The sequence below is a fragment of the Eptesicus fuscus genome, chromosome 19, assembly GCF_027574615.1.
Source record: "Eptesicus fuscus isolate TK198812 chromosome 19, DD_ASM_mEF_20220401, whole genome shotgun sequence".
Taxonomy (NCBI): domain Eukaryota; kingdom Metazoa; phylum Chordata; class Mammalia; order Chiroptera; family Vespertilionidae; genus Eptesicus; species Eptesicus fuscus.
Window position 1 is genome coordinate 45,068,940 of NC_072491.1, and position 19,256 is coordinate 45,088,195.

Consider the following 19,256-nt stretch of genomic DNA (forward strand, 5'->3'; position numbering starts at 1 on the left):
GGGGCCACTGTATATAAAACTGCAGAGAAAAGAAATCCGGCTGCCTATTTTCACAAGCCACAGGCATGAAAACAAATCCTTGTGTGTTTACATTCTGCTTGGACATGGAAGCCGGCTCAGGGTGCCTCAGCTCGAACCCTGGTTCTCCAGCCAGCAAGCCGTGTCACCTGCTTCTCTCTGAGCTTGGCTGGCAGGGACTTCTGTCTGTTCGTCTCTAATGTCTTCTAGCTTCGCGATGCTGTGATTCTAGATCACCTCTCCGGAAGTCTCGCTGTCTGGAATTGCAAAGCTTTGTGCCAGAGCATGCGCGCTTTATCTTTACCAGAGCCCCGAGGCCCTCACTTCAAACCCACTTACTCTTATTTCACAGTAAAATTGAAGAGCCTGCATCGGACTTTCCATATTGCCACAGTGGGAGTAGACATGGCACGTGAGGGGCTGCGGCAGTTAGTGGGGCTGGCATGGATGATGGCTCAACGTCATTCAGTCCCATTAAATGCAGCCGAACTGCAGCGTCATCAGTGAGTGACACTGACAAGCCTGAGTGTGAAGAGAGATACAGAAAGACTGTAGGAGCACAGCCATCTGGGCCACCAGGTGTATCAATAAACAACTGTCTCATGGCGACGGGTTCTCCAGGAGGGAGCTCTGGCCCCGCAGTCCTGGATCTGAGTCCTGGTTCTTTTTCTTACTTGCGTGTGACTTTGCATAAGTCATGTAAAAAATGAGCTCCACTCCTCCTCTCTGTCAAATGGGAACATTCATGCCCAGCATAGCTCCCTTTGCTGGTATGTTGCTGCATTATCCTGCTTGATTCTCCCAGAACCTGAGGAGGGAGGTAAGTTATGTCCTTCTATATGTGAGGAGACCAAGGACTAAAGAGTCCGTTGCCTGTCCAATGTCAAATTAGAAAAATCCATCTCTCTCTATGTCTGTTTATACAGAGTGATTGAAACTATAAAGGTTTCATAAATATGGATTAGAACACATTATAATAATTAACACCCACTTTGCGTATTGATCATTCTAATGACATTAAGAAAAGGTTAAATTGTGTTCATTATATAGTAATAAAAAATATAAAGCCTAATGCATACTTGATGATTTCTATATGTAACACCATCAACGACAACAAAATGAAAGAAATGTTTTGGTGGCTTTTTTTAGTTTTCTGTACCCATCACTTATGAAAGATGTATCATTCTTGAAGACAGCCAAAATAAAAGAAGAAATCTTCGATAAAGACCCACTTGTGAAAACTGATTTTCAAATCACTGGCCTATCTGTAAGTTAATATGTGGAATTAGTCCAAATGAGTGGAGAAAATGGCAGAGGGATTAATAGAAAAATGAAGTCAATTTAAAAAAAATAATGAGTTAGAGAATACTGGTTTTACGGGCCATTAAGTTAATGAGGCAATTCCAGTTTTTCTGAAGTCAATTCAAGTTTTAAATAGTTATTTCTTTTTCCTCTTGGGCTAATTTGTTGAAGCTGTAAAGACACTCTCTGCTGCCTGGGGAACATCAAGGCCAGAGACATCAAGGCCAAGGCCGTATGCATGCTTGCGTGGACCCTGGGACTCACCTTGCCATACATTGCCTTGTACTTTTGCTTTATTTGTTGCCGCTCATTCGATGTCCTGCTTGATAAGATTTCAATGATGGTCGCTTCATCAGTTCCTAAAGGGCAGGAGAGAGAAGCAAAGTAAATGTAAACAAGAAACAAGATGGAGATTTATTGTAGTCAAGTGTGAGGAAGCCAGGGTCGTGGTCAGAGGCTGTGGTGGAACCCTTGTACTTTAGCTTTAATGTCTTGTGGAGAATGGTATCTTTTCACTCACTTGACAAATATCTGTGGAGGCCACACTGTATGAAGCACAGTGCTAGGCATTGTGGTGGTAAAAGGAAGAAGTCTGTGGCCTATTCCTTAATTTCACTCCTAGGTATATACTCAAGAGAAATGAAAACAAATGTCCATGCAAAACATGTACACAAATGTTTATTGCAGCATCATTCATAATAACCAAAAGATGGAAACAACTAGAATGTCCATCAGTGGACAAATGGATAAACAAAATGTGGTATAGCTATACAATGGAATATTATTTAGCCAGGAAAAGGAATGAAGTACCAATACCAGCTACAATATGAATGAGCCTTGAAAACATGATGCTAACTGAAAGAAGCCCATCTCGGAAGACCACGTTAGATGATTCCATTCATGTAAGAGTCCAGAATAGGAAAATCTATAGAGACAAAATGTAGGCTAGTGTCTGGGCTGTGTTGGGTAGGGGACTGAAAGCTAAAGAGTGGAAAGTTTCTTTTAGAGGTGATGAAAATGTTCTAAATTCAGCATGGTGATGGACCATTCACTTAGTCTTAAGGATTAGTTTCCACTTTACAATTCTGGGGAGACCTAGCTTTTTTATTTCAGTTAGAGAAACAGAACATTCTAGGATGAGCTCACTTGTAAAAGTAGTAGGGGTTAATTGCCTGCCTCATTCTGGTTCAGTTCCAACACTGTTATTTATGTTGTTCCTCTTCATTTCCTCCTGTAGCATCACCTACGTAATGTGTATCCAGTTACTTCCTCTGTGACTTTTTTTAAACTTCTGAGTGCCAGAAATCTCACCTCAAGAGGGATTTGTTTAAAAATCTCTCAGATCCACCCCTTTCTTTCCAGGTGCGCTGCTCTTGCCCGGGTCTAGGGCGCCCGTATCTCGAGCCTGGACCTTTACCGTTGTCATCCCTGGAAAGAGCCTTCCTACCTCCCAGGTGGCCCCTTCGCTGTCTTGTGGCAACCGGGAATCTGGGGCTCATCCCTGGCTTCCTGTTTGCCCTCACCCCACATCCAGTTAGTCACCACTAATACCTCACTATTTCACCTCTCAGGTGCAGCCATTTCTCTCCATCTCCACCTCTGTCACATTGCTCAGCTGAACTAATGACACCCACATGGGTTTCCTGCCTTACTCTCCCCTTTTCCAATCAGCGTTCACTGTCCCCAGAATGACCTTTCTGATGAGCAGGTCAGCCTGCTCACGCCTCTGCTTCACACCTTTCAATACAGGCCCCTTTAAATCCATAATAGCCTCAACTCTTCAGTGGGGCATATGGAGCCTTTTGGATTAGTTCCTACTTGCCTGTCTAAGTCTTGCCCCTCCCCACTCCCTTCCATCAATTCTATGAATCACTTGCAGCTTCTAGTACAAGTATCACTTTCTCTCTCACCTCTGGGCGTTGCATGGGCTGTTCCCTCTACTTGGAACATCTTTATCCTTGACCATCACGTTCACTCCTACTCCTCCTTTAGGACTCAATTCACTGTCTCACGTGGCCTGTTTTTCTCTGTCCTGTCTCTACCATGCCATTCTGCAGGTTCCATGGAGTGGGGGCGGGGGGAAGGATGCTCTGCTCGCTGCTGCATTCACAGAGAAGCTCTCAGTATTTCCCAGAGGACTTGATGAGTGAAGGAATGTTCAAATGCATGCATACATGAATGAATGAATGAATGAATGAATGAATGAAGAAGTTTGCACTGAATTCGACCGAACCTTGTCTCTGCATTGGTGTCGGCTGCAGGTGCTTCTCAGGTGGACTGTATGTAACAGGGACCAATGGGAAGCCCTCTACTCTGATGCCATAGTCAACCTATACCTGGATAATTCAGGAAAATGGAGTTAAAATGTAAAACGTAATGTCATTTAGACTTTCCTTCCTGAGATGCTTTACAAAAAGAAATCAAAGAGCAAAGCAGACCAGAGATGGCTCAGTAACAGCCTGGAGGTGTGGGGAGGCGTGGAAATGACTAGATTTCCCTCAAGCCCTTTGAGTCTGGGTCTCAGGTTTATCCTGGGAGCCGTTCCCACTACCCAAGAAGGGATTAACTGAACAGTGACCTCATCTTACATTTCACAATATGCGTGTCATCTAAGCAGTCTGTGCTGCCCAACAATTTCCTGTAAACATTTACAATGGTTTGAGGCACCGGGGCCAGTCCCCAGTGGTTCTGGGAAACACTTTTAAAAATATGAGACAAGAAGGAACCTCAGCCCTGACTGTGCATGGGACACTGTCGAGTAATTACACAGCAGAGGTCAAGACAGGGTGACCAGCAGCCTCGGGAGGGCCTCCTGGCTTTTGCTTTCCCGGTAATTTTCTGGGAAGATACCGAGCTGAGTTTCAGCAGGATGAAGGTCACTGGGCTTGAAGTGCCCTCCACTTCGCACCAGGGGCCCATGTGCCAGATGAGTGAGCCCCGCAGTGAGCCAGGGGCAGCCGCTCAGCTTTCCCCGCAGGCTCCAGATGCCAGCCACAGCCTGCCCCGCTGAGCGGGGGCCGCAGCCCCATCTTTGGTGCCCAAGGGCCAGTCCCTTCTGTTAACACCAGTGGGCGCCCTAGCCAGTTTGGCTCAGTGTATAGAGAGTTGGCTTTCAGACCAAAGGGTCCTGGGTTTGATTCCAGTCAAGGGTCCGTACTTTGGTTGCAGGCTCCTCCCCGGCCAGGGCCCCAGTCAGAGCTCATGCAGGAGGCAGCCAATCAGTGTGTTTCTCTCACATCGATGTTTCTCTCTCTCTTTCCCTCTCTCTTCCATTCTCCCTAGAAATCAATGGAAAAATATCCTCGAGTGAGGATTAACAACAACAACAACAAAAACACCAGTAGACTTCCCAATCCCTCCATTTCTCCTTTGGAAATGGAGGTGCAGGGAATGAAGCATGAATGAAGGAGGATTTTACCTGCCTGGGAGGGTCATTATTTTCTACTTGCTCACTGGATTAGTTTCCTGACGCTGTATTAATTCCCACAAACTTGGGGGCTTAAAACAACAGCAGGGCCTCACTCCCCTCAGAGGCTCTGGAGGCGGCCGGCGAGCCTCGTGTTCCTTGGTTTGTGTCTGCATCGCTGCCTGTCTTCACTTGGCCTTCTCCCTGGGTCTTGTCTTCTGTCTCCTTTAAAGACACCTGTCAAAGGATTTAGGGACCACCCAGGTAGTCCAGGATGATCTCATCTCAAAATCCTTAATTACATATGCAAGGACCCTTTCCCAAATAAGGTCATATCACAGTTCCCAGGGGGACATGTTTTTTGGGAGAGGAGGGAATGGGCACCATTTAACATGGTACACCCTCAGCAATAGAGAATAAGGACCGCACAAGGATGGGCCTCTTCGCGCTCATACTAATCTAATCGTCTTTGTGTGGACTTTGGATCTGAGCATATTGTTGAAAAGGAGAAAATGAGCATGTAGTGAGGGCCAGTGAGGTGCTGGGCCCTGTGCTGCCTGCTTTATCCTCAGCGCCTCCCTGTGCGGAGACAACATTAGCCCCATTTTGTAGACAAGACAACGAAGGTCAGGGCACCAGTAAGGGGCAGAGCAGTAGCTCAAATCCAGGTCCAAAGTGCATCCCCACGCCTGGGGAGGGGGAAGAGCCTGGGCTCAGGGTGGCAAGGTCGGCTCCTGCGTGGTTTGAGCAGCATTGCTTCCTCTCCGTGGACCTCACATGGACTAGACCCCGTGCCCCAAAGTGAGGTTCCAGGACCTGCTGCATCAGCACCACCAGGGAACTCACTGGAAATGGACAATCTCCGAAACCCCTCAGGTCCACCCAATCAGCACCTGCATATTAACGAAGACTCAAAAGCACATTAGGTTTGAGAAGCCGGGGACTAGAACATCTCCGTGGCAGCTTTCCTCTCTGAGATCCTGTTTCTGTTTCTGTGAGGGAGAATGGCAGACAGCCTTTTACGTTGGGGTCCATACATTCTCAGGATTAAAGCATTGTCTTCAGAAGGGTCCTGCTGGGATGTGGGCAGCAGAGGGACACAGAGGCCTGAGAGGAAGGCCTGACAAAGAGCATCAGCATTGGGGGGACAGTCAGGGTCTGTTGCCCCCCAAGACCCAGACCAGTCACTCCTTAGGAAAGGAGAGGAGAGACACCAAAGAAACAACAAGGAAATCTCTAAGTTTCATGTTGCTCTTTGAAAAAATCAAATGTTATTTTGTGGTATAGCATTCTTATTATTTTGAATTGAGTAGGTGGTGAGTGGGTAGAAAGTACACATAATCTTTTGAATTATGGGGCCCCTAGACCTGCTCTACTCCATACAATGGATACATGTGGCTGTTGAGGACTTGAACTGTGGCTGTTCCAAGCTGAAATGTTCTGTGAGTGTAGAATACATATCATATTTTGAAGATTTAATGTGAAAAAAGGGATGTCAATTATCTCATTAATGATTTTTATATTGATTGCTGGGATACTTTTGATGCAGTATTGAGTTAACTAAAATTTATAATTCAAATTAATTTCACTTTTTTTTTCTTTTAAAATTTGGCTTCTTAAAAAATTTAAATGACTTACATGGCTCACCTTTGTGGTTGTTGGACAGCAAGTCCCTGGACATTTAAACCCAGTCCTGGTAGGGATGGTATATCAATGAGATGGGTGCATGGTCTTGCTGACAACTTTTGCCAATGATACAATTTTGTTTTGGCTTGTGCTTCTTGGTAAAGGTTGGAATGCTAGACCTTCGACCAAATAATAGCTTTCCAAGATGGCCCTAGTTTCTGTTCACCCACCCTCATTTCATAACTCTTTGGCCTTGAGCAAGATAATTAACCTCAGAGCCTCAGCATTCTCATCTGTTACATTATTATAATACAACTTTACAGGGTTGTTGGGAGGATTATACAAGATGATGGGCATGCAGTACCCTGCTTGGCACTTGGCACTTAGAAGGTGCTCTACAACAGTGACCAACGCAAGAGTGGTCCCACCTTGTGGCCACATCCAGACACATCCAAAAGCGGGGAGAGAACACTGCATGGCTGCCATTCGGTAGGTGTCCCACCTGTGCTTACTGAACTACACTCGCATGGTGGGCTGAGAATGTGGGGATTTTTCTTTAACCACAGCTGAATCATTCCCACACCCACTTCAGCTCTTGGTTCCAACCCACATCCAGGTGTTAGGACCTCACTCAAGAGGCAGCAGGGAAGCACCTGTGAGGCTGGCTCAGCCACTCTGCAGAACTCAGAACTATAAACATCCTGTCCCTTCCAGGCAAATATATATCCCAACAGTTGTTCAAATACAAGATTGGCCAGGTCTGGATTTAAGATAGGGGCAGCTACCCTCTGCTGAGCTTTCCTCTGATGCACCAAACCAAGCAACCTGGTTAACATCCTTCATTTCCAGCTCCCTTTCTCTCTCTTCCTCTCTCTCTCTCTCTCTCTCTCTCCTCTCTCTCTCTCTCTCGCTCTTCTCTCTCTCTCTCTCCCTCCTTCCCTCTCTTTCTGATTTATTTAAGAATACTTACTATGTAGAAATCTCTTCTACCACTTCCCTTCCAGATCTTTTCCAACCTCAACTCCTTTGAGACCTCACAACATTTCTTGGGCAATAAAGGAGGAATACGAGGGGCTTAAATGACATTAGCATTCATGAACTATACTTCTCCTGAATTTTCTTCCACCTCCAGGGCAAATTAAATGTCATACTATCCAATTTCTAACTGTTATATCGAATCCTGAAAAGCAATAAGATCTGATTATAACTTTGGAATCTTATAGAGAACCTTAGAAGTAATCAACTTGGGTTAGCCTAGACTCTAGGCCCTAGAGGACACAAGTTAACTGGGAAGTCATCTCCCTAAAATCATGGGAAAGTTGGACATGAGATCAAATTTAATCAACTTCAAAAGTAAATTAGCAAACAAAATACATTCCATACCCATTCCTTTGCAGGCTTTGTTCAGCTTTTTGGCATCTCGATTCACATCAAAACCCTGATGACTTCTCTCTTTGGCCTGCAGAAAATAATTGAACAGGAGAGTGGACAATAATAGGCATTCTTAAATTATCTGTGGCCAAAATCGGTAGCTAATTAGAAGAGCAAGCAGGTATGCAAATGAGGGACCAGCTGCCACTTTACATGTGGGTATATGTGGAAATCAGCTGGGGACACTGGCCTCAGAGAGATGGCTGGTACTCCTTGGGCCAGCTGGCCTTGGATAGCCATGGAGAATAGGCCCCTCTGTTCTCAAAGACAATCAGCCTGGCAAACTCTGGGCTGAGTGATTTTCATATCAACTCTACCTTTGTGTGACTGTCTCTGAAACAGAGTATAATGCAGTGGGCCAATGTCCTACATGGTGGTTCCCCCTTTTGCCATGAGACACAAGTATGTCTAGGGAATAGGTGTTGCCATGCAGAAGCTGAAGATTCTAGGATCTTATTCCAGATCCACTTGGTGGCCTGGGAGTAAAGCTTTGCCATTCACACAAGGAAAGACAATATTTAGTTAAGCAGAGGTACCATATAGACCAGCCACAGCATAGTTACTGGTTTTCACTGCTCCTTGGGGAAAGAAAGTTCTGTGTATATACTAAGCTAATGTTTCTCACACTTCAGTCATTGGCATAATACATGCACTGATTTGTCCACAGCTCCTTAATTCTACATTATGATCTACATTATTATTTGTTTAATATTTTTGTTTCAACCAACCTTCTTTGTTTTTACTTCAAGTTATTTTAAGAAGGAAACTTCTATTAGCACTAAAATGCAAACCCAGGATCATTTGACTAAACAAAAGATAAACATGAAAATAAATACATCACTGTAAAAATTTTAAAGGTTAATTGCAGTTATGCAACTAGTAGCTTTGAACACACCCTGCATTTCTCAGTGCTTTGTCTTTCCTCACAGAGACTCTCCTTGAGGAGGTGTCACTGTTTCCCATCCTTCGGTGAAGGCCAGTTTAAGGGCTCCATCTACACCACCGAGTCCCCTCTCCCTCCCTTCATGTCCCATGGCTCCTATTAAGAATGAATAGCACACACATAAGGCCCAGTGGTCATGTTGCATTTATCTGTCTGGCATCTCTAGCTCGCATGATCTCATTGGACTGTCGGTTGTAGGGCTTGGGCCTCATTGTCTTGCTCTTGGTTGGACACAAACCCTGTCACTCTGGCAGTTGTGGCTGGTTCAGGAGTGGGTAATCCAAGCAGCATCAATTAGAGTCTTTCCCTCGGTTGCTATATAGATATTGAGAGAGATATGTCTGTCCCCACTGGGCTTGCTAAGCTAGAGAGTGTGGGTCTAGGGCTGCTGGCAGCCACACTGTCCACTACATGAAGGGAACATGAGTTCAGAATGAAACAAAGCAGAGGTAAAAAGAGTAAAAATATGGGGGTTGGGAGGGGAGAGAGAGAGAGAGAGAGAGAGAGAGAGAGAGAGAGAGAGAGAAGAGTGATTGAGTAACATTGTATAAATCCTCACGTACAACACTGCCTAGGCCCTAGACCCTTGTACTTCGCAGTTTCATTAAGTAGCAAACTATCACTTTCTCTTAATACAGGTTTCCACCCTTGCAATCAAAGGTGTCCTGAGTAATATCCATGGACTGGGGGAGGCCTGGCGTCTAGGCCTTGGGTAATGGAGAATCGTGTCATCCTGGAGCCAAAGGGATCTTCATGGCCACCTGGCGCCTCCCGGCCTTTAGATTGTAAGTGCTGGCCCATCCGGAAGTAGGTGTCGCCAACACAAGTCAGGAGGGGACCTTCCATTTGTTCAGCACCTGCCACGTGCCAGACAGCGTCTTCATTACAGACCTTTCTTCATTATTCACAGGGAAGAGCGGGCCTTAGTAATCTGCTTTACAGGTCAGGAGAGCTGGCTTCAGACAGGCTAGGGAATTGGTCTGAGGTCTGCGGGATGCAGGCTTGCGCCCAGCTCACCGTGTCTCTTCAGGCCCATGTTCTTGGGCCCAGTGCGCCATCCCGCCTCACACTCTGTGACCGGGGCCTTCGTGTCCAGCAGCGGAGTGACATATCCCAGTCTCCCGTCCCAGTCTTCTCTGGGCCACAATATAAGAAAGCTATCTGGTGCTTCCGAGGACGTGGTGGCAGGACCAGCGACGTCATTTGTGGGGCTCAGTGCAGAATGAAAATGTAAGGCTCCTTGTTCAGAAATGATTAAAAATTTTAAGACGGTGACTACTGAGTGTGGGGCCCTGTGTAACTAACTGCTTCACACTTCCAAAGCCTGCCCTGCCTTTTTTCCCCCCCATTCCTTTTAAGACTTTTTATTGATTTTCAGAGAGAGAGGAAGTGAGAGGGAGAGAGAAACATCAATGTGAGAAACATTGATCAGTTGCCTCCTGCATGCCCCCTGCTGGGGATCAAGCTCAAGACCCAGCCATATACCCTGACCAAGAATCAAACTGGCAACCTTTCAGTGCATGGCATGACGCCCAACCAACTGAGCCACACGGCCAGGGCACCCGCCCTGCTTTTTGATGAAAGTCTGGGAGGGGTGGTTTTCTGAGTGTGGGAATGCGGGTAATCTCGGAGAGGTAAATGGTGTCCGTGCTTTTCATTAGAAGCATTATGGAGGCCTCAGGAAGAGAGGTGGAATTGAACCAGAAATCTCTGGTTAACAGACTGAAATCTGCAGAAATCTCTTATTAACAGACTGATTCATATAATGTTCTGGATGTCATTTCAGCCTCAGCAGTGCAGAGAACTATTATCTGTCCCGCTTCACAACTGACAAATTGAAATAGAGACACAGGTTGTGAGGTTGTGCCCCACCGGGGGCCTGGCCAACGGGCGCAGGGCTGGAGTCCAGGTGGGGTCACCCTTGCTGAGCTGGTGCTGGCAGCGCTGCTTCTTGCCCAGAGGGACACGTTTTCTCATTTGCACTAAGATGCTGCCTGGGCTTGCAGGTGCCACGTGGAGACTTGCTTGAGATCACCTGGCGGGGTGAGGGCCGAGTCACGGCCAGGGCTGGAACCAGGACTGTCTGACTGTCAGGTATGAAGTGACATTCCTGCCTCTAATCCCTGTTTTCCTAGGGAAAATAGAGTTACAGGAGCTGAGGGATGGGAAACGAACCTCTGAAAACACCCAGCTTGTTTATCCAGGGCCGAAAGGTAAATACCATTCGGGCTGAAATAACTGCTCTCTGGGGGCTGCCGGGGAGAGTGTTGAGCCTCCTGGTAGGCATAAAGGTATATTGAGATTTTCTTTCTTTCTTTTTTGCTTAACAAATGTGGCATGAAAGTGTACATCAGCTGCATGACCATCAGCAGGGCTAATCACCACCCCCTGGTTCCTTCTAGGAACCCTGTTAGCCATGCTGGTTAGCTTTCCTGATCCCAAGACCATCTGGTCCTGTTCCTCGTCACAGCAGGATATTTCATGTCAGAGTGAAGGAATCATGTGATATGATTTTTTAAAAAGGGGAAAAGAAAACAGTTTGCTTGGAATTTTCCCCTCGGCGTGGCGGGCACTGCCCCCACAATGGACATAGTCATCCGTCAGGGCCAGTGTTGATGCATCGGGGTGCCCTGGGCTTGCTCTGATGAGCTGGGTAACCAGCTTCTCCGGAGTGTATACAGAACAGACATTCCACATCCATTGTTCATTGTCAGGGGGCCAGGCAGCTGGCTACGGGGCCTCGGGCCTGTTTGCCAATCAGATTGCCTTTTTGAAACTCGAGGCCACGAAGCAGAACGTCCACATGGAGCAGGTCTGCAGGAATGTGAGTCAGACTCAAAATGGGGGTGCAGGGGGCTCCAGGATGGGGACAGACATGTTTGTGAGGGTTTTGGCAAATACACACATATTTCACTTGCTTCCAACTACGAGTCATAATAGGTTTTTTTGTTTTTTAAAAAAATAGGATTTGTACTGATACTCAGGAGACACATAAAAAAGACAAGACGTTAGATGCTAATAAAAATGATTACAGAAGTCTGGGCTCTCAGCCCACGTGAATCCAAGTTTAAATGTGGGTCTGCCGCGTAGCAGCCCTGTGAACTTGGACCATTAACCTTTAGCCTCCCTTTCCTTATCTGTAAAGTGGGGGCAGTGTCTGCCTTGTAAGATTGGAGACTCACATGACATAATGTTTCAAATGCCTGCGAGAGAGAGGGCCACGCAGATGCCAGCCTTCCTCTGCTTCTTTGGGCCATCCCTTGGTTTTTGTCTTGTAATGATTTCAGATTTCAACTCTGCGAACTTTGATTCACCAGGTGGCCATTGAGCACATAATAGTCAAGCTTAAGGACACGGCTTTCTAGTCATAATCCAGTGACTGCTTAGTACTTGGGGACCTTGGGCAGGTTTGGGAACCCCTCTGTGCTGTGGGTTCCTTATGATAAAATGGGGATGATAATAGTGCCTGCCTCGCAGGACTTTGGTGAGAATTTAAGTGAAGTCATTCGTGCCACGCATCTAAAATGAAGCCTAGCCTCAGCTGGTTTGGCTCAGTGGGTAGAGCGCCGGCCTGTGGACTGAAGGGTCCCAGGTTCGATTCCACATTGCAGGCTCAATCCCCAGTAGGGGGTGTGCAGGAGGCAACCAATCAATGATTCTTTCTCATCGTTGATGTTTCTATCTCTCCCTCTCCCTTCCTCTCTTTAAATCAATAAAAATATACTGAATTTAAAAAAGAAAAGCCTAGCAGAAAGTGTGTGCTTAATGAATGTAAGCGATATTTGTTGGAGGCAGATCGCCAATGAATTTTCTAGAATATGTTAATCCCTTTCCTGCTCGAGAGGTTTTCATCTTGTCTGTGGCGCTCTGACGATCAGTTTTTCATTGATCCCCTGCAATTTGGATCTAGAGTTCCAGGCATATATTTCACACGGGGCAGTTAAGGCTGTGAAGTCCTGGGGACTCAGGACGACACCCCAAGTCCACGCTTGTTAATCAGTCTCATTGGACAAGGGTGGTCGTTCACACCTGATTGAGTGTGAGACGCAACCTGGTACCTGGTGAAGTGCTGCCTGAGTCAGTGTGTCAGGTGCAACGTGGAACCAGATACTATTCACCCACAGAAGGTCCTGCCTGGTCATGATACGCTGGGGATGGCCGATCTTGGTGTGTCTTCCTTCTAGCATGCCTCCATGTCACTTCTCTGTGTGTCTATGATCCTGCTTCTAAAACAAGGAAATGAATGCTCCCCTTCTCTGGAGGAAGGAAGTATAGAAATAAACGGAGGAGCTATAGGCCTCAGAAGCAGTGTCACCTGGACGGAAAGAATAGTGAACATACCATCTCTGGGAAAGGACTCAGGGATGTGCCAGCATCTGGCATCCACTGCCCCGGAGCATGCTCTGCTCTTGTATCAGGTTCTGATACCCACAGTGGGAAGGGCAGAGTGGAGAAACAGACACGTGGCCAAGGGCTTCTGTCCCAGTGCAAGTTAAGGAAGTCTACGCTCTTCTGATGGAAAGGGGACATTTAAAGAAGTCTTCCTCCAGCTTGCAGCAAACCCTGGGGATGGAGTGTGTGGAAAAGTTGTGACGGATATGGTTTGCAAAGTGCTTGCTTTGTGTATTATATGGGAACCAGGATTTTCCAGGAGCCAGCCTTAAGAAAGGCTGTGCACTGTCAGCCGGGTGACTTGATCTTCTATTTGGATAGCATCCCAAGTGGAAAATAAGACTGCACTGCCTCCTGAGAGACACTGAATTAATTAAAAAGCAATAGGCGGCAGGCAAATCAGACTGTCCTCGGAACAGTTCCTCCCACTCTCGCTGCTTCCTCTCTTCCCTTTTCTTTCTCTGCTTCCTTCTTCCCTTTCTCCTTCCTCCTCCCCCTTTTTTTTTCTCTCCCTCTCCTGCCCTCAACAGACAAGTGCTGAAGATCTATTGTGTGGTGCTCACCACCCCAGGCCAGGGGACTTAGTGATCTATGAAACCCTCGTCCCCAGGGAAATAAAGGTGGAAGTAGATCAATGACAACTGCATTATGGGTTGGTAAACAGTTGGGTGCAAATAGCTGAGAAGAGAAAAAGGGATTTTTATGGAGAAGTTGACATTTGTGCTGGTTTTTGAAAGATGCATAGAAGTTAGGCCAGGGGGGTGGTGAGGAAGGGGAGGGCTGGGGTGAGGGAAGGACATTCCAGGGAGAGCTACAGCGTGATGCTTCCAGGGTCTCTGCACATATGTGCTTACTATGACCTGTCACCGTGCCACTGCAGAGCAAACATGGTTGGTCTAATGACCTGGTGTGGACTTGGGAGTCAGACCTACTGTGTTCAGTTGCGCTTTGCCCCTCGCCGGCTGTATGATGGTGGGGAAGTTGACACATCTCTCTGAGCCTTTGTTGTCTGTCTTTAAAGTGGAGAAGCATCCACTGACTCAAGGGTGGTGTGAGGTTTGGATGCAGTCGCGTTTGGGATGCGGTGGCGCATGCCAGATTACAGTGAGCACTAGGTTGGTGGCACGTAGGAGGTGGGATGCGTGGTGACAGCATGTCAGGCTCATTTGTAAACTCTGAAATATTATCAAAATGTAATGGGAGTGGCCTTTTGATTGTTTGCGCTTCCCAGTGCAGTGGCCCTGGGTGGCTGCAGTCTGCTCAGTAAATATTTGAGAGTGTTGCTTGGTGTCCAGGCTCTGAGACAGCAGGGCTCTGAGGAAGTGCTGGGGACAGAGGGCAGAGGGCTCATTATGCATGCCTCTAAAGAGGACTGCTGTTCTAGCAGACGTGAAATCGGGAGGAGGCTGAGGAGATTAAAAATGAGAGCCAGGATTCAAACCAGGTAGTGGCCTGGGCTTATGAGCAGGAGCAATATGGGGGCAGGTGAGGGTTGCGCTGGGGAGAGCCTTGAACTTCCCTGAATTCTCCTCAGTGTAAGCAGTGACCATTCCCACTGCTAGTAAATGGCACCTTGAGCCAATGTTGGCACTTTGGGCTTAACTTGGTTTGTGTAGATTTTAAGGTCATTATAGAGTTGGGGAAACTGAGGTCCAGTTTGGGAAAGAGACTTCCTTGTGGTCATATAGGTACCCCTTTCCCAAGATATCCACCCTTGAACCTGGCATGATGCTATTTCTCTCCTTATACTTTCTAAGTCTCTATTTTCCCATTTGAAAGGTGGTAATAATAGTACCTTCTTGTGGGTTGTTGTAAAGATTTGTATCAAAAATGTTTGGCACGTGGTGAGTGCTCAATGTTATTCTTATCACTTCCTCCCACCTTGACCTGAGTCCCATGGAGTGTTGAATGAGCTCTTGACATGGTGCTTTGTGAGGCACCTTTAAAACTGATTACATAATTTTGTCCAAAATCAGAACCCGTTTTGTACCTATCGATAAGTAATAGCAGGAGCTTAGAGTTTAAGAGAAATTTATGGGAGAAACACATAAAATTGAGAATGACAGCAGACTATAAAACACTATGTGCCAGGCACTAGTCCAAACAGTTCACATATAATAACTCATTTATCCTGAGAGGTAGGTATTACTACCTCCTATTTTGCAGATGAGAAAATCATGACATGAAGAGGTGAATAACTTGCCAGAAGTCATGCAGCTAGTAAGTGATGGAATTCAGACCTACACAATCTGGTTCCAGAAACTCCACTATTAACTTATTCACCATTTTTTTTTTTTTGTCCCTGTCAAAATTTTTTTTTACAATTTAATGGTAGAAAAGCTCAGTTCAACTCTTAGAACACTGGTCTTTTTACAGAAACACCAGTTGAGACCTGCTACTTCTCTGATGACCAGGGAAGCCAAGGACCCCTTGCATAGATTGTGGGATTATAAATGTTCATGACCATGAAACATTGGGAAGTGAAGTAAAAATCAAAGACCTCTCCTGTGGGCAAAGAGTGTTTGTGGAGAGGCCTTACTGTCCAGTTCTGCTCCCAATATTTCTTCTGAGCCAAACAGAATCACATTTTCTGCTTCTCATCTGTAAACTGGGACCAATTCCTGCCCTACCCAGCAGAATCTCAGGAAGATGAAATAAGGCAATGTGATTCATTCTGGCATTATTCACAATAGATTAAAAAAAAAAGATGTGGCATGTCCTATCTAATAAAAGGGTAATATGCAAATTAACCATCACTCTGTCACAAAGATGGCGGCGCCCATAGCGGCTGGGGTACTGGATGCTGGTGGCGTCGCCCCGGCGATGAGCCCTAGCATCCCGCGCGCCCTGGCCCACGAAGGGAGGAAAGGTGGGTGGGCAGGCACTGGCCAGAGGCCGGCTGGGATGCGGGACGCTGGCATTGTTGCAGGCCAGGCTGAGGGACTCCCTCACCCCCGTGCATGAATTTCATGCACTGGGCCTCTAGTAATATATATAATCCTGGATCCAGATTATGTTTGAACTAGAGGCCCAGTGCTCGAAATTCATGCATTGGGGGGTGGGGGGGGGGAGTGTCCCTCAACCCAGCCTGCACCCTCTCCAATCTGGGACCCCTCGGAGGATGTCCGACTCACAATCCAGGACCACTGACTCCTAACCGCTCGCCTGCCTACCTGCCTGATTGCCCCTAACCGCTTCTGCCTGCCAGCCTGATTGCCCCATAACTGCTCCCCTGCCGGCCTGATTGACGCCTAACTGCTCCCCTGTCGGCCTGATCACCCCCAACTGCCCTCCCCTGCCAGCCCGATTTCCCACAATTGCCCTCCCCTGCCGCTACCTGCCTCCTCCATGCCACGCAGAGCTGTGGGACCCCCAAGCCTCACCATGCAGAGCAGCCGACAGGCCCCACCTCTGCTGTGCACACAGCCTTCTTGTGGTGGCCATCTTGTGGTGGCCATCTTATGGTGATCATATTGTGGTGGCCATCTTGTGATGACATCACAGGCAAGGGCCACCTAGGCTTTTATTAGTATAGATTCTATCACTTACTAGCTGTGTAAAGGTCATATTGGCATCTGAAGTTTGAGAAACAGTGAATGTACCCAATCCTCATATTTTACAGATAAACTGAGACCTGCTTGTTAAGTCTTCCCAGAGTCACCTACTTGCTTATGGAAAAACCCTAAACTCTTCTCTCTCAGGATAATTTTTTAAACCTCTAACTGATCATTTATTTGTATTTGAAACCAGTTAGTGTGATGCAAAGTGTTGTGCTATTAAAGTTCATGAATTCAGAGTCAGAAAATATCCTTGTGACATTTACATAGACATGTTTAGTAGACATGGATGGGCAATTTGAAACAGAACAGAGGGGCCATTCACATTTTTAAACATGAATCTTGGATGATTAGTGGGATATTGCTTTATTAAGTTGACTGTTTCTTGGGTACAGTTTCTTTGGAACAGTAAATTTGATAAAGTCTTGCTTTTAGGGGGTTTTTAAATCAAAATCTACTCAAATGCTCATCAGAGAAAAAGTAAAGCCATTAAATAGAAAAAATATATATATTGCAGTATACTCTGTTGGCTATATTTAGGCACAGTTTCAATTTTAGAAGAATATTTGACATTATACCATGTAGTTATTGCTCCATTTTAATTAAGATTCTCCATGGTCACACTGATTAATGGCAAAGCTGATTCCTCCATTCTTAGATCCTCTTCCCTCTTGTACCTCCCCCACTTTAGAAATCTATTAATCAGGAGGTAGACCAGATAGCTAGGTAAGTATGTTAGGAAACCTGGGCTCTGCTCAACCTTAGCAGTGTTCTGAGAATGCATGGAGCTGTTTATTGCTATTGATTCATCTTTTCAAAGACACAATCTCAAAATGCCATGTATAAATTAAGTATTGGCCATCAGTCTAAATGAGTAGGAATATTTGCATCATTGGCAGATAAGGCTGGAAAAACAAAGCAAAACAAAACATTGGCTTAGATCACATCTCAATATGATTTACTTACATATGTTGACAATGACTATGAAAATTGAGTGAAACTTTCTAGATTAAAAAATGATCTTTCTCCTAAGTTTTAGGTTACTTATATGTTGTCATATTAAGAACATCTTTTGATGAAGGTTGATATAGTTAGGTTGCTTCCAGAAAAATAAGCTTTCTTAGCCTATGCCCTGGGTTGTACATGTCAGTGTGATATTTACCAGTCAATGTGATATTTACCAGTCAAAGGTGACTATGGGGTTGAGACCTGACCTTAAGAAGATTTTTCGGCACTGTTATTTCTGAAAGTACTGACAATGTACTTAGAAATGCATACGATGAGATGGGCCTACAGTGCAGTGAGCTCTGGTATAAGGAGATTGGATGGGGGCTATGCCCAAACAGAGAGGTGAGTTTCACTCAGTATCTTTCTAGGTGAGCCTTGCTCATCTAGGCAGGAAAACCAGCAGCTCAGCAGCCTCATTCCTGGGTATTTCTGCAGAAAAGCCTTCTCACCCTGACCATCAGCAGTTACTAATGGGCTAACAGCCATTTGGGGGGAAACCGCTGCCTCTCAGTTGTCACCGACAGGGATACAAGGGTCAGTGTTCAAGATGAGTTGGCTTTTACCTGGTGATAAAAGAGGCAATCAGTATGGGGGAATGCCTGGGCCAGAGGGGCAGAGATTCATGTTTGCTGGTGGAAATTCAGCCAGATAAAGATATTATGGGGTCATCTTCTACCCAATAGCCTTGCTTTCCCATCTGTGTCTAATGAAGTGATTCTTAACCAACTAGGAGCGATTTTGCCTCCCTGGGGACACTTGGCAATGTCTAGAGGCATTTTTAGTTGTCACCAATAGGAGAGGTGCTACTGGCATCCAGTCATAGAGGCCAGGAATTCTGCCAAAAATCCTACAAGGCACAGGATAGCCTCTCACAACAAAGAACCCTCTGGCCCCAAATGTCAATAGTGCCAAGATCTAAGGTGCTAAGGGTCAACACGTTAGTTTAAAGGGTGTTGAGAAGGCTGAGCTTCTCCTGGTAAATGGCACATAGGTACCAACTAAAGCAAGATCCCAGTCACAAGGAACAAACTGTGGTGGTTACCTAAAAGGGAAGATTAGAAGTGGACCATGGTGTCATTAATTTTTTTTTAAGCAGCCCAGATGACAAATCTGAAAGACGAATGCAGGGATGAGGTAACTAGGAGGAAGAATTGGAGTTCAAGTCAGTCCAAAGGGAGAGGCCTGTCATCACCCCCCTGCTTCTTTGTCTGCATCACAGTTGTCGGAGGCATCACAGCCTCCACCAGCAGCCTCAGCTGACTCATTCTTAGGGGCCCTTTAGTATTATGTTGGGCCAGAGAACTCAGAGTTCCTTCTAGAGGCAGAATAACATGCATTGTCTGGAAACAAGATTTTGTGTCCTGGTGAAAATGACTGTCTGCTCTGAGGTTGTCCACAGATTGTTTGGGGAGTTAGAGACCCCTGAAGAGAGTTAAACCTCTAGCTATCCAGTTACTGCTGTATTGCATCAACAAAAGTGAAACTAGAGGATAGTGTGGTAGTGAGGAGATGATGGCTATTTCTCAACCGTGAAAGAAACCATGCCTTCAAGAGTTATGAAAAATGAAGCACT

At 46.1% G+C, this 19,256-nt stretch overlaps 1 protein-coding gene across 1 annotated transcript in view; it reads right to left on the minus strand.

Annotated features, from left to right (window-relative positions):
• Nucleotides 1–19,256, minus strand: part of ANXA13 (annexin A13) — a 40,850-nt gene that overhangs the window by 17,125 nt on the left and 4,469 nt on the right. Inside the window, exons 3-4 of the mRNA XM_008143287.3 lie at nt 7,736–7,811; nt 1,585–1,679 (exon numbers count right to left, since the gene is read on the minus strand). Coding sequence (XP_008141509.2) covers nt 1,585–1,679; nt 7,736–7,811 — 171 coding nt within the window. The remainder of the gene's footprint in view (nt 1–1,584; nt 1,680–7,735; nt 7,812–19,256) is intronic.